A 16432-nucleotide genomic window follows, 5' to 3' on the forward strand; every position below is an offset into this window, starting at 1 on the left:
TGTTGGCCGGGCCTCTGGTGGCAATTGGCAATGTGGGAACGTGTCCTTGGCAGGCAGAGCCAGAAACACTGAGAGCGGGATGAAACTGGGAGTGGAGCCAGATGCCCTGAGCATGGGGTGAAGTTGGGGGGGGCGGGGGGGGGCGGGCGGGTGGGGGGCAGGAGTTGGAGCCAGAAGCCATGAGGAGAAAGAGAGCAGCAGAGTGAGCTGCAATGTGACAGGAGCAAGAGCCACAAAATAGAGCAGCCTAAAGCTTCTGTCAGTGTCTGGAGAACCGGTGAGGGGAATTGGAGCAGGTGTAAGCTGCTGGAGACCAGGACAGCCATGTGGACAACACACACTGAACCACACCCCCCACTGCACCCTGCCCTGCCCCCACCCTAAGTCTGGGCAGTTCTGTGGTGAGGAAGATACCCCTTGTGGTCTGGATGGCAAGGTAATCTGGCTCGTGCAGTCAAGGGGAATTAGCAAAGGGGCACCAAGAGTGCAATTTCTTTGCTGCAATCATTAACTATCGCTTTGCTGGACACAAGGTATCCCTGTTCTTACCATTTGAAACCAACTCTGCTACCCACCAATTTGAGACCAGGAGTTGCACTCTTGATGATTTTCTTGTGTATCTGGAGCACGGGCCATGGTTGTTTATTGTAAAAGGTTAATCTCTTTAAATTAAGCTTTTTCATGAATGCACTTATAGGTTTGATGCTGGTGGAATAAAGGATCACTGTGCTGGAACTTTCATGCATTTTGCATACTTTAATCCTGCATTACATGGTTAGGCCTCAGCTGGAGTATTGTGTACAATTCTGAGCACTTGCTAAAGCCTTTGAGAGGGTAGAGAGGAGGTACTGGGGAAGGGGTGGCATAGTGGTATTGTTACTGGACCAGAAGCCCAGGATAATGTTCCGAGGACCAGGGTTCAAATCTCACAATGGCAGATGGTGGAATTTGAATTCAATCAACAAAAGTCTGAAACTAAAAGTCAAATGATGACCATGAAACCATTGTTGTAAAAACCCATCTGGTCCACTAATGCCCCAGGAAAGGGAATCTGCCATCCTTAGCTGCTCTGGTCTAAATATGACTCCAGCCCCAAAGCAATGTGGTTGACTTTTAACTGACCTCTGAAATAGCCTAGGAAACCAATTAGTTGTAATTAAACCGCTAAAAAGCAATAAGCAATGAAACAGGATGAATCACTCAGCATCTACCTAGGCATCGGAAACGATAATGACAAAATTAGCTCTGTCAAACCTGCAAGGTCCTCCTTACTAACATCCAGGGGCTTGTGCCAAAATTTGGAGAGCTGTCTCACAGACTAGTCAAGCAGCAGTCTGACATAGTCATACTCAACTTACAGATAATGGTCCAGACACCACCACCACCATTGCTGGGCATGTCCTATCCCACCGGCAGGACAGACCCAGCAGAGATGGCGGCACAGTGGTATACAGTCGGGTGGGAGTTGCCCTGGGAGTCCTCAACATTGACTCTGGACCCCATGAAGTCTCATGGTACCAGGTCAAGCAAGGGCAAGGAAACCTCCTGCTAATTACTATGTACCATCACCACCCGCCTCCAACCCCCACCCGCAGTTGATGAATCAGCGTTCCTTCATGTTGAACAGCACTTGTAGACATCACTGAGGGTGGCAAGGGTGCAGGATGTACTCTGTGTGGGGGAACATCAATATCCATCACCAAGAGTGGCTCGGTAGCACCACTACTGACCAAGCTGGCCGAGTCCCAAAGCACATAGCTGCTAGACTAGCAAGTGATAGACAGGGCTAAGCGATTCCACAGTTAATGGATCATGTTTAAGCTCTGCAGTCCTGCCACATCCAGACATGAATGGGGTGGCAGGTGGTAAGGGAACCAACAATATACTTGACCTCATCCTCTCCAACCTACCTGGCACATATGCATCTGTCCATGACAGTATCGGTAGGAGTGACCAACAGACAGTCATAGTGGAGACGAAGTCCCATCTTCACACTGAGAATACCCTCTATCAAGTTGTGTGGCATTACCACCGTGTTAAATGGGATAGATTTCGAACAGATCTAGCAACTCAAGACTGGGCATCCATAAGGCGCTGTGGACCATCAGCAGCAGCAGATTGTACCCAAACACATTTTGTAACCTCATGGCCCGGCATATCCCCCACTCTACCATTACCATCAAGCCAGGGGATCAACTTTGGTTCAATGAAGAGTGCAGGAGGGCATTCCAGGAGCAGCACCAGGCATACCTAAAAATGAGGTGTCAACCTAGTGAAGCTATAACACAGGACTACTTGCATGCCAAACAGCATAAGCAGTCAGTGATAGACAGGGCTAAGTGATCCCACAACCAACGGATCAGATCTAAGCTCTGCAGTTCTGCCACTTCCATTTGTGAATGGTGGTGGACAATTGAACAACTCAATTTGTGGAGGAGGAGGCTCCACAAATATCCCCATCCTCAATGATGGAGGAATCCAGCACATCAGTGCAAAAGGTAAGGCTGAAGTATTTGCTACAATCTTCAGCCAGAAGTGCCGAGTGGATGATCCATCTCGGCCTCCTCTAGAAGTCCCCAGTGTCACAGTTGCCAGTCCTCAGCCAATTCAATTCATTCCACATGATATCGAGGAATGGCTGAAGGCACTGAATACTGCAAAAGCTAATGGCAATAGTACTGAAGCTCCAGAATTTGCCGCACCCTCAATCAAGCTGTTCCAGTACAGCCACAACACTGGAATCTACCTGGCAATGTAGAAAATTGCCGAGGTATGTCCTGTACATTAAAAAAGGTCAAATCCAACCCAGCCAATTACCACCCATCAGTCTACTCTCGATCATCAGTAAAATAATGAAAGGGGTCATCAATGGTGCTACCAAGTGGCACATGCTTAGCAATAACCTGCTCACTGACACTCAGTTTGGGTTCTGCTAAGGCCACTCAGCTCCTGACCTCATTACAGTACGGTTCAAACATGGACAAAAGAGCTGAACTCCAGAGGTGAGGTGAGAGTGACTGCCCTTGACATCAAGGCAGCATTTGACCGAGTGTGGCATCAAGGAGCCCTAGCAAAGCTGGAGTCAACAAGAATCAGGGGGAAAACTCTCTACTGGTTGGAATCATACCGAGCACAAAGGAAGATGGTTGTGGTTGTTGGAGGTCAATCATCTCAGTTTCAGGACATCACTGCAGGAGTTCCCCAGGGTAGTTTCCTAGGCATAACCATGATCAGCTGCTTCATCAATGACCTTTCTTCTAACATAAGGTCAGAAAAGGGGATATTCGCTGATGATTGCACAATGTTCAGCAATATTCGCAACTCCTCAGATACTGAAGCAGTCCATGTCCAAATGCAGCAAGACTTGGACAATATTCAGGCTTGGGCTGGTAATTGGCAAGTAACATTCATGCAACACAAGTGCCAGTCAATGACCATCTTCAACAAGAAAGAATATAACCATCGCCCCTTGGCATTCAATGGCATTACCATTGCTGAATCCCCCACTATCAACATCCTGGTGGTTACCATTGACCAGAAACTGAACTGGACTAGCCATATAAATACTGTGACTACAAGGACCAGTCAGAGGCTTGGAATCCTGTGGTGTGTAACTCACCTCCTGACTCCCCAAAGCCTGTCCACCATCTACAAAGCACAAGGAAGGAGTGTGGTGGAACACTCTCCACTTGCCTGGATGAGTGCAGCTCCAACAACACTCAAGAAGCTTGACACCATTCAGGACAAAGCAGCCCACTTGATTGGCACCCCATCCACAAACACTCACTCCCTCCACCACTGATGCATAGTGACAGCAGTGGGTACCATCTGCAAGATGCACTGCAGAAACTCACCTAGGCTCCTTAGACAGCACCTTCCAAACCCATGACCACTACCATCCAGAAGAGCAAAGGCAGCTGGCACATGGGAACACCACCACCTGGAAGTACCCCTCCAAGCCACTCACCATCCTGATTTGGAAATATACCGCTGTTCCTTCACTGTCGCTGGGTCAAAATCCTGGAACTCCCTCCCTAACAGCACGGCAGGTGTACCTACACCACATGGACTGCAGCAGTTCAAGAAGGCAGCTCACCACCACCTTCTCAAGGGCAACTATGGATGGGCAATAAATGCTGGCCTAGCCGGCAATGCCCACATCCCACGAATGAATAAAAAAACAGAAGTTTACCAGGATAGCATGGGGTTGAGTTGCTTTAGTGTGTGGGAAGATTGGAGAAGCTGAGATTGTTCTCCTTGGATCAGAGGAGGTTAAGATGAGATATAATAAACATATTCAAAATTATGAGTTGTTTCAATGAAACAAGTGGAAGAAATTACTCTGGCAAGTAAGCCAGTGACCAAAGGTCACTGATGTAAAATAACTGGAAGGGATAGGAGGAAAATTTAACGTGGGTTGCACAGATCTGGACTGCACCAGCTGAAAGGATGGTGGAAGCACATTCCATAGGTACTTCCAAAAGGGAATGGAACATGTACTTGAAGAGGGCTAATTTGTAATCTTATGGGAAAAGCTGGGGTGTGGGACTAAATTGGACAGCTCTTCCAAAAAAACTGGCACGGGCACTAATGTTGCAATAATTCAATTTCTATTGCATTTATGGCTATTTCTCTTGCACTGATGCCTTCTTTCTGTTGACCAAAGGTGCTGTTTCTGTCGCATGAATGCCCTGCTTCATTTGCACGAATGCCCGATTTAAGCTGCTTTCGTGTTCTGCTTCGAGTGCAGTAATGCCTTTTTCTTGCTGAATACTCTCTTTATCAGTTGCCTCGTATCTTACTACTAGCATTCTGTACTATTAAAATATCTGATGTAGAAAAGCCGGGATTCCCAGACTTGGCTCAACAGCATTTTATGTCATTCGCCCCCGCAGGACTATTACCGGTATGTCATATTTATAAACTTCACAGAGAGTCCCTGCAGCAGTCCTCAGGTAATAACTCACCAAAGATAAAAGATGATTCAGCATTGGCACTTCTGCACCTGCTCCGAGTTCCACAATTTACTGTTCTGTCATTAATATTAATGCCATTTATTCCACAATTCTTTTCTCAGAGACAGCACTGGGAATTAAGAGAGGTATTTTATGTATCAACAGGCCAGGGAGCACCATGTCACTTTGGTTCCCTGCTCCTGGAGATAAAGGATCACCAGAGATGGAGATGGAGAGAGAGAGAGAGAGAGAGAGGGGGAGAGAGATAGAAAGAAGGAGTAAATAAACAGATACCAACAGCACCAGAGTTGGAGAGACCACATGAATAGACACCAATCGTGGCAGAGCTAGAGAGACAAAATGACAGCCAACAGTTTCACCATCTGATTCTGCCTGCAGGGACAAGCTTGTCTGTACAGGGAATGTTCACTGGCAAAAGTGTAAAACATACAATGCAATTTCAGCAACTATGCACCGAGAATTATGGTGTGATCACTGGTCAACGAGTTGAGGCATAACATCAATGTGTGGAATCACAGTGAATTAAGAACCAGATCAGATTCCAATGTAAAAAAGATAACTGCACATGTAGACTACATCATCAGTCCTCGCAGAAAAATTGTTCTCGCCAGCAATCCTGAACAGGAGTTCAAACCACACGGCAGTTGGATAGTTTGAATTCAACATCACAAACAGGAAAATAAAAAACTGGGGTAAAAGTGACCATGAGTCTATCAGATTGTTGCAAAAAACTCAACAGTTTCACTCATGTCCTTTAGGGAAGGAAACCTATTGTCCATGCCTGGTCTGGCCTACATGTGATGTCAGTTCCAAACCAATGTGCCTGACTGTCCTCTTAATGTAATTGTCCTTAGTTGGCCTTGCAAGCCAGTCAGTTGTGTTGAAACTGTTTGCAACAATTCAAGGAGAAGGCTCATTACTTGGGGTAATTAGGGATGGACAATAGTTGCTGGCTTTGCCAGAAACACTCCCATTCCGAAATATAATGAGGAAAAAAAAATCTCTCAGTGCATGCTGGGAAGATAAAAGGTTGGCAACTAACAGGAAGAATCAAAATTGAGGGAAGGGAGATGAAGAGTGGTCCGTGAGAACACATTTGAAGGACACTCACAAAGCAAGCAGGGACTTCTAAGTGGAGAAAAAATATGCAAACAGATGAACTATTCATCACTGTTCTGCACAGAATGCCTACGTTGCAAAATGGGCATCAATCATTGCTATTGACCATACTTGCTCCCAATGAATGTTTAGGTACCCGGATGGCACTTATTATAGTGACAGGGGATGGAAAGATGCAAAGAGACTCTGGGAGAGGGGAGACAGACTGTGGGAAAAGGTGTAGACAGATTGTGGGTGGAGGTGGTGGTGGGTGGAGGAAGGAGGTGGATACAGATGGAGGAACAAGTAGCTGCAGACAGAAGGAGGAGGGGTAAGAAACAGGGAAGAAGCGCAAACAGATTGTAAGATGAAGTGCCAGCAGATTGAAGGAGCAGGTGGAGACAGACAGAGGGGGGAGGTGGGGGCAGACCGAGGGAGGAGGTGGGGGCAGACCGAGGGAGGAGGTGGGGGCAGACCGAGGGAGGAGGTGGGGGCAGACCGAGGGAGGAGGTGGGGGCAGACCGAGGGAGGAGGTGGAGACAAACTGAAGGAAGAGGTGGGGGCAGACCGAGTAAGAGGTGGGGGCAGACTGAGGGGGGAGGTGGGGGCAGACCGAGGGAGGAGGTGGGGGCAGACCAAGGGGGGAGGTGGGGGCAGACCGAGGGAGGAGGTGGAGGCAGACTGAGGGAGAAGGTGGGGGCAGACTGAGGGAGAAGGTGGGGGCAGACTGAGGGGGGAGGTGGGGGCAGACCGAGGGAGGAGGTGGGGGCAGACCAAGGGCGGAGGTGGGGTCAGACCGAGGGGGGAGGTGGGGGCAGACCGAGGGAGGAGGCGGGGGCAGACCGAGGGAGGAGGTGGGGGCAGACCGAGGGAGGAGGTGGGGGCAGACCGAGGGAGGAGGTGGGGGCAGACCGAGGGAGGAGGTGGGGGCAGACCGAGGGAAGAGGTGGAGGCAGACTGAGGGCGGAGGTGGGGGCAGACTGAGGGCGGAGATGGAGACAAACTGAAGGAAGAGGTGGGGGCAGACCGAGGGCGGAGGTGGAGACAAACTGAAGGAAGAGGTTGGGGCAGACCGAGTAAGAGGTGGAGGCAGACTGAGGGCGGAGGTAGGGGCAGACCAAGGGGGGAGGTGGGGGCAGACCGAGGGCGGAGGTGGAGACAAACTGAAGGAAGAGGTTGGGGCAGACCGAGGGGGGAGGTGGAGGCAGACTGAGGGAGAAGGTGGGGGCAGACTGAGGGGGGAGGTGGGGGCAGACCGAGGGAAGAGGTGGGGGCAGACCAAGGGCGGAGGTGGGGTCAGACCGAGGGGGGAGGTGGAGACAAACTGAAGGAAGAGGTGGGGGCAGACCGAGGGAGGAGGTGGAGGCAGAATGAGGGAGGAGGTGGGGGCAGACCGAGGGGGGGGGTAGGGACAGACCGAGGGAGGAGATGGGGGCAGTGTAGCGCATTAGCATGTACTGGAAGCTGCATCTATTAATACACTGGGCCCTGTTCTTTGCAGATGGAAAGAACATGTACGCACATTGTGCCTATTTCAGCTAAACAAAATAAGTGACAGCCATCCGCTGACTCATTCCTCAGTGCATATCCAAGCTGGCCAATTACGTCCCTATCTGTCTACTCTCAATCATCAGCAAGGTAGTGGGGAGTGTCGCAGACACATAGCAATAACGAATTCACTCATGCCCAGGGCTGCAAAGCTCCAGTCTTCATTCCAGCCTTGTCCAAATATGGACAAACAAGCTGAATTCCAAAGGTGAGGGGAGAGTGACTATCCTTGACATCAAGGCAGCATCAAGGTCCTCAACAACGACTCTGGCCCATAAGAAGTTTCACAGCATCATGTCAAAAATGGACAAGGAAACTTCTCGTTGATTTCCAGCTGCTACCCTCTGCCACCTGATGAACCAGTACTCTTGCATGTTGAGCAACACCTGGACGAGGCACTGAGGGTAGCAATGACACAGAATGTACGCTGGGTGGAAAACTTCAATGTTCAGCACCAAGTGTGTCTCAGCAGCACCACTACTGTCCTAGCTGGCTAAATCCTGAAGGACATATCTGCCAGACTGAGCCTACAGTAGGTAGTGAGAGAACCAATATGAAGGAAAACCTAGTTGACCTTGCCCTTATTAATCAACCTGTCACAAATGTATCATTAATGACAATACTGATAGGAATGATCACCACACAATCCTTGAGGAGACGAAGGCCTGTTTTCACACTGAAAACACACTCCATTGTGTTGTGTGGCACTACCACTGTGCTAAATGAGATAGATTCAGAACTGATCCAGCATCTCAAAACCAGGCATTCACAAGGTCCTGTGATCTATCATCTGTGGCAGAATTGTATCCCCCCCACAATTTGTAACCTCGTGGCCTGGCAAATTCCTCACATTAGCATTATAAACAAATCACAGGACCAACCCTGGTTCAATAAGGCATGAGGGAAAGCATGCCAGGAGCAGCGTTAAGTCATACCTAAAATAAGGTGCCAACCTGGTGAAGCTATAACATAGGATTACATACATGTTAAACAGCATGCTATAGACAGAGCTAAACAATGAATCAGACCAAAACTTTTGTGATCCTGCCCCTTCCAGTTGTGAAGGGTGATGGGTAATTAAACAACAGTTAGGAAAGGGAGGTGCCATGAATATCGCCATCCTAAATGACTGGAGCCCAGCACATCTTCAGTCTATTAAATTTACTCCATGTGATATCAAGAAACGATAGTGTGCACTGGATACAAAAAAGTCAACATTCCAGCTGTAGTGCTGAAAACCTGTGCTCCAGAACTAGCTGCATCCCTAGCCAAACTGTTCCTGTATAAGAGAACACTGGCGTCCACCCAACAAAATGGAAAATTGCCCAGTTTTGGCCTGTTCATAAAAGCAGAACAAATTTAATCTAGAAATTACCGCCCCATCAGTCTGCTCTCAATCATCAGCAATGTGATGAAAGGTGTTATTGACAGTGTTATCAAGCCACAATTACTCAGTAATAACCTGCTCACCATGCACAAAACAGCTGAATGCAAGAGCAGAGGTGACAGTGACTGTCCTTTTCATCAAGACAGCATTTGACCAAGTGTGGTATTAAGGAGCGCTAGTAAAATTGAAGTCAATGGGAATCATTCAGAAAACTCTCCACTGGCTGGAATCATGCCTAACATAATATAAAATGGAATTGTGGTTATTGGAGGCCAATTGTCTTAGCCCCAGGACATTGCTGCAGGAGTTCCCCATTTTCAGCTGCTTTATCAATGACCTTTCCTCCATCATAACATCAGAAGTGGGGATGTTAACTGATAACTGCACCGTGTTCAGCTCCATTGGTAACTCCTCAGATAATGAAACAGTCTGTGCCTGCATGCAGCAACACCAGGACTACATTCAGGCTTGGGCTTGTTAATAGCAAGCTAGGGGGAGATGGTGGTGTAGTGGTAATGTCACTGGACTAGTTAATCCAGGAATCCAAGTTAATGACTTGGGTTCAAATCCCATCATGGCAGCTGGTGGAACTTAAATTCAATAAAATTTGGAATTGAAAGCCAATCTCAGTGATGGTGGCCATTGATCGATGTAAAAACCCACCTGGCTCCCTTAGGGAAGGAAATCTGCATTCTTAGCCAGTCTGGCCTACATATGACCCCAGATCCACAGCAAAATATCAGAATATATTATCTGCCTTCTGAAATGGCCTAGCAAGTCACACACCGTTCAAGGGCAATTGGGAATGGCCAACAAACTACTGGCACTGCCAGTGATGCTCACATCTCTTCAAAGAATACAAAAAAGTCACAATCCTTCCAAATAAATGCCAAGCAATGACCATCTCTCCAAGCAATGACCATCTCCAATATGAGAGAATCTAGCCACCTCCCCTAGGCATTCAATGGTTTTACCAACCTCAAATCGTCCACCATCAACATCTTAAGGGCCACAGTTGACCAGAAACCTAAATGGTCAATCACATAACTGTGTGGCTACAAGAGCAAGTCAGAAGCTAGGTATAAAAGCTAGATTCTCATGTTCTGATTCCCCAAAGCCTGCCCAACATCTACAAGGCACAAGTTAGGAGTGTGATGGAATATTCTCCACTTGCCTGGATGAGTACAGCTCCAACAACATTGAAGAATCTCAACACCAGGACAACGCAGCCTGATTGACTGAATCTCATCTACAACCTTAAACATTCATTCCCTCCACCACCACCATGGCTGCAGTAGATATAATCTACAAACTGGATTGCAGCAACTCGCCAAGGGTCCTTCAACAGAAACTTCCAAACCTCTGACCTCAACCACCTGGAAGAACAAGGGCAGCAGATGCCTGGGAACACCACCATCTGCAAGCTTCCTCTAAATTACCCAACATCCCAAGTTGGAAATAGATCAATTTTCTTCCATCATCACTGGGTCAAAAATGTGGAACACCCTCCCTGACAGCATTGTGGGTATATATATATCCTTAAGGACTATAGCTGTTCAAGAAGGCAGCTCACTATCACCTTCTCAAGGAGAATTAAGGTGGGCAACAAGTGCTAATTTTTCCGGCAAACTCACATCCCGTGAACAAATAAGAAAAGTGGAAACTTGCACAGTGGCTGCAGCAGTTGCTCATCTTCAAAATGACCACCTCAGAAGTGATAGTGTGTGAAAAGGCTTACAGACCACAGCCACCAATGGACTGTGCAGAGAAACCCCTTCTGGAGGGCAGGGTAGGAGGTTGGCAACACAGCCACAACAGACCCTCATTTATAAAAGCATTGATCTGTTGCAGCATGCAATAGCCCAGCACTTGCTCTCTTACATCAATTACTGTGAAAAGGAGCAGCCATCCTTACCTTGCCGTGTGTTGTACTGTCTCATTTGTACCTCCTCCACGCATTCTGCAGCAAACCAGCCAGTCCGACCTTTCACTGTCCCTTCCCAGAATCCTCCCTCACCGATGCTCAGCACTGCAAGAATGAGAGAGGTGATACGTTAGCATTAGGAGTACCTCGAACTGGATTAAGTCTAACGTGGGATCAATACATGGTCACCATGCTGCACACTGTCTTGAGTCACTGACAGCAACATGCATACACAGACATACACAAATGCACACACAGCACCAACACACAGATATGCACATACAAACACTCACATACATAGGACCATATGATTGAAATTAATACAATAACCAATTTTAGATTTCTGAATATTATGCAAGTTTGATCTGTGGTAGAAAGCAACAGGCAGTCAGATATATAAAGCAGGCTTTAACATAGGTACAACGCTATGGCCCCTAAAACATCCTGTACTGCTGAAGACTTGTGCTCCAGAATTGGCTGCACCCCTAGCTAAGCTGTTCTAGTACAGCTACAACAGTGGTATCTACTGTACAGAGTGGAAAATTCCCCAGGTATGTTCTGTCTACAAATAGCAGTACAATTCCAATCTGGTCAATAATAGCCCATCAACCGACTCTCAATCATCAGCAAAGTGATGGAAGTGGTTGTTAACAGTGCTACCAAGTGGTATTTACTCACCAACAACCTGCTCTCAATGCTCAGTTTAGGTTCTGCCAGGACCACCCAGCTCCAGACCTCATTTTGGCCTTGGTCCATACATGGCTCGAGCTAAATTTTAGAGCTGAGGCGAAAGCGATTGCCCTTGACATCAAGATACTATTTGATCATGTGCAGCACCAAGGAGCCCTTGCAAAACTGAAGTCACTGGGAATTGGGGGAACCCTCCAGTGGCTGGAGTCATACCCAGCATGAAGATGGTTGTAGTTGTCGGAGGCCAATCATCTCAACCCCAGAACATTGCTGCAGGTATTCCTCAGACCAGTGTCCTAGGTTCAGCCACCTTCAGCTACTTCATCGATGACCTTTCCTCTATCATAATGCCAGAAACTTACTGATGATTGCACAGTGTTTAGTTCTATTTTTAATTCCTCAGATAATGAATCAACCTGTGCTCACATGCAGAAAGACCAGGACATATCTGGGCTTGGGCTTCTGAGTACAAGTAACATACGTGTCACACAAATACCAGGCAATGGTCATCATAAACAATAGATAGTCCAGTCACTTCCCCTTGACATTCAATAGCATTAGCATTACCAAATCTCCTACAATCAACATCCTGGAGATTAACATTGACCAGAAACTTAACTGGGCCAGCTACTTAAGTACTGCGGATACACGAGGAGATCAGAGACTGGATATTCTGTGATGAGTAACTCAACTCAACTCCTGGCTTCCAAAAGCCGTAACACCACCTTCAAGGCACAAGTCAGGAGTATGAGTATGAATACTTCACACTTGCCTGGTTATGTGCAACCAAAGAATATTCAAGAAGCTCAATACCATCCAGGACAAGCTGTGTGCTTTACTGGCACCCTGTCCACCACCATAACATTCACTTCCTCCACATTGGTGCAACATAGCTTGAGTGTGTACCAACCATAAGATACGCTGTAGTTGTTCACCAATGATTCTTCTACAGCACCTTCCATACGTGACAGAAAAATTAAACAGCCTGAACTATGAATTGTAAGGAAAACAAAAAACAATTGCCGACATAATTAGTGCAATAAAAGCTTTCAAATCAAAACTCGCCCTTTGGGTGCAGCAAGCGCAGAAAAGGAAAATGCAGCATTTTCCGTCTGTACTCCGAATGCTGGGAGCTCTCTCAACCTACAAGCCGAATTTCACAGTAGTGGACACCATGCAGAGTCAAGTATCACATTGAAATAAAGCTAAGATCAGTTTTCCTTATATTAAATATAATACTATAATGCAGTTATAAGAGCTAAATATTTAGTTTGCATTTATCTGCCCTTATTTTTCAATATATGTTTAAGTAGCTCGTGATATTTTTCATTTATCAGAAGTAGCTCTCACTAACAAGGTTGGCAACCCCTGATCTAGAAGAAGCAGAACATTAGACACATGGGAATACCAGCAGCTCCAAGTATGCCTCCAAGTCACACACCATCCGGATTTGAAAATATATCGCCATTCTTTCATCATCACTTGGTTAAAATCCTGGAACTCCTTATCTAATAGTACTGTGACAGTACCTTCACTACACAGACTGTAGCGGTTCATGGCGGTGGTACACCATCAGGTTCTCAAGGGCAATTAAGGATGAGCAATAAATGCCAGCCTTTCCAGTGGCACCCACATCCAATGAATCAATAAGTAAAAATGTAGAGGGATTATAAATTGCAAAGCCATATCATTTTAGCTGAAAGTAAAATCATTCAGCCCAGCCAGTTGGTGTCCCTGTAGACAGCTCCCTCACTCTGTTACTAAGACCTCCCTTAATGTCCTGCTATTGACTGCATCTCCAATGATATTAATTCCTTACATGATGGCTCAGTAATCCCTCCCCCAAACAACCTATGTTACTGACTGTATCTCCACCGATATTGAACCAATCTCCTCACAGTCACTGAGTAACCCCTGCCGAGGCATTTCAACTGGTGTCTCTTGTGGTGTTAATCCAGCTTCCTCACACTGTTGGGTGCAGTAACTTCTCTCTTCCTAGGTGCACAGCCTCAGAGAATCTCTTCAATACTTGTAGCTTTATTTTTAAAAATTGCTAACAAGCAAAAAAAATCGATGAAAGGGGGAGGAAAGAAAAAATCACACAGGCACAAACATGGTGACCCTGCTGTTTCTTTAGTGCTTTATAACTATAAGCACTAAATAACTAGGTTGTTTTAAAGACTCCTACTGATAGCTCAGTTGGTTGAGGCCGTGAATGACTGGCATTCAGGTATGAATCCAGCTACTTGTTTTGGGTCAGTCTGGGTTGGTAGTGAGGGTAAAGGTAGTGGCTTCTGCCACTGTGCAGTGACTCCTACTGGACACTGCATGATCAACTCATCTTTTGAGGACAGTTCCAGGGTCGGCTGACATACCCTCCATAAACACCAGTCCCTCGACTTTCATTGCCCGTGTTCACACCTGAAGAAAGGTCACTTTACCAGCGGTCATCCAAGTGAAGATGTAGCTAGCCAGTCTGTCAATCAGAAGAGAAAGGAAGCTTGGTTGCCATTAATCACATGAGCTCCCAGTGCCAATGTAGGTACTTGGACGAGATTGGCAGTTGCTACAGTGTCAAGGAACAAAAAGACCAGTGGGCAGGTCCCTGGTCAGATTACTGCAGAATATAATGTCTGCCTACCCTCTTAAAATTTATATAGCGCCTTTCATAACCTTAAGATGATCTAAAGCCATTTGCACCTATGAAGTACTTTTGAAGTGTAGTTGCCGCTTTAATGTAGGAAATGCATGTAAGATTCACGTATAGGCCCGACCAGGAAAGCAGGTGTCCTTCCCTAAAGGAGATGAGCAAACCAGTTGTTATTTTACCAGAAACTGACAGATTCAGTCAATTTTACTAATTTCTTTTTCCCAATTTATAAAACTGAATTCCAAGGCCGGGATTTTCTAGCCCTGCTCGTGGCCAAGATTTTCTGGTGCTGCTGGAAGTCAATGGACTTTTGGCTGGCTTTCCAAATTTTCCATTTCCACCCACAATGGGTCCCACCACTGTCGGTTTTTTAAACTGCCTTGGTATGAATAGAACTTGCAGTCTCTGGTTGAGCCCAGTTACATAACCACTGCAAAACCAGAACGCTCGTGAACCGGAAAAGTTACTTCAGACCTGAAATGCCATTGTTTTCTTTCCATTAAAAAATCGATCTGAAGAAAACTGCATGGAAAGGGACGCCAACAACTCACTGAAGCTTATAAAATTCTTCGAGGGCTTCATGTGGTAGATGCTGAGAGGCTATTTATTCTGCAGGAGAATCTAGAGCTAGGGATCATAGTCTCAGGATAAGGAGTTAATCATTTAGGACTTAGATGAGGAGAGATTTCTTCACTCAGAGGATTGTGAATTTTTGGAATTCTCTATCCCAGAAGGTTTTGGATGCCCAGACATTGAGTATAATGCCCTGAACTTAAAATTCTCATCCTTGTTTTCAAATCCTTACGTGGCCTCTCCCCTCCCTATTTCTTCAACCTCCAACCCTACAACCCCCTCAAGACACCAGTGCTCCTCCAATCCTGACCTTTTTTGGTTTGTTTTTGTCGCTGCACCATTGGCAGCCATGCCTTTAACTGCCTCGGACCTAAGCTCCCCAAACCTCTCTACCTCTCCATCCTTCTTTGAGACACTCCATAAAACCTACTTCTTTAACCAAGGTTTTGGTCATCTCAAGTGGCTTAGTGTCAAATTTTGATTCATGATCCTCCTGTGATGTGCCTTGAGATGTTTTACTATGTTAAAGTTGCTAGAAAAATCTACGTTCTTGTATATTCAAAACTGAGATTGATTGATTTTTGGACACAGGGAATCAGGTGACATGGGTATTAAAAAGGAAGTTTTGCATTCGTATAGCACTTTTCATGACCACCTGATGTGCTTTACAGCCAATGAAGTAATTTTGAAGTGCTGTCACTGTTGTAATATAGGGGACAAATAAGGTGGGAAAGTGAAGTTGAATTAGGAGATCAGCCATGAATTTATTGAATGGTGGAGCGGGTTCAAGGGGCCAAATGACCTACTCCTGCTCCTATTTCTTATCTTTTTACAAGTGTCAGTCGCCTTTCACGGGCAGGGATGAAACTCAGATTAGCATTAAAATGCTGGGGGATGTCACCTTCTGAGAATTATTTAAGATTGTGAAGAAACATTGATTCTGCTGCAATCAGCTCCACATTGGCAACAATTATCTGATAAATGTGTAGTTTTAGACATGGTTAAAAGATCAATCTCCAGGATTTGCTGTACTATCCTTTCTAACTTGCACTAAGAGTCTCAGACACATGAATCAATAAGACTATTAATGCCCACTGGTCTGTCCATTATTGAACAAGATTGTTCAAAGCACTGATTCATCCAAAGACTTGTAAAGAATGCAGTAGTAAGAGAGAAAGGGAAGTGCAGATCTGAGCTTGAACATATCCTAGGCTCTGGCTATATGTGTTATAGCAGCTAGGGAACCTGTATAGAGCCAAAGTATAATCAACTGGGCCACACCAATTACTTTGGGGCCAGGAGGTTTTCAGGAGGCTGAGCAATACCTCCAGGGACTCAGGTATCAATCAGCTATTAGCAACAAATACAGAGCTAACATACACAGGAACAGAAGTAGGCCATTCAGCCTCTTGAGCCTTTCTCATTACAAAGTTATGCTAAACCCACAGAAATCACTGATTAGACCTTATTTGGAGTATTGTGTCCAATTATGGCACCACGCTTTAGCAAGAATGTCAAGATCTTGGGGAGGGTGCAGAGAAGATTAACTAGAATACTACTAGGAAATAGAAAATTCTGTCATGGAG

General features: G+C 46.2%; 1 protein-coding gene across 2 annotated transcripts in view; it reads right to left on the reverse strand.

Annotated features, from left to right (window-relative positions):
* shank3a (SH3 and multiple ankyrin repeat domains 3a) overlaps positions 1-16432 on the reverse strand; it is a 1183771-nt gene that overhangs the window by 321928 nt on the left and 845411 nt on the right. For both annotated transcript variants that reach the window (XM_078553129.1, XM_078553130.1), the window contains exon 14: positions 10925-11038. In XM_078553129.1, coding sequence (XP_078409255.1) covers positions 10925-11038 — 114 coding nt within the window. The remainder of the gene's footprint in view (positions 1-10924; positions 11039-16432) is intronic.

Source organism: Cetorhinus maximus, chromosome 12 (assembly GCF_964194155.1).
Source record: "Cetorhinus maximus chromosome 12, sCetMax3.hap1.1, whole genome shotgun sequence".
Lineage (NCBI taxonomy): Eukaryota > Metazoa > Chordata > Chondrichthyes > Lamniformes > Cetorhinidae > Cetorhinus > Cetorhinus maximus.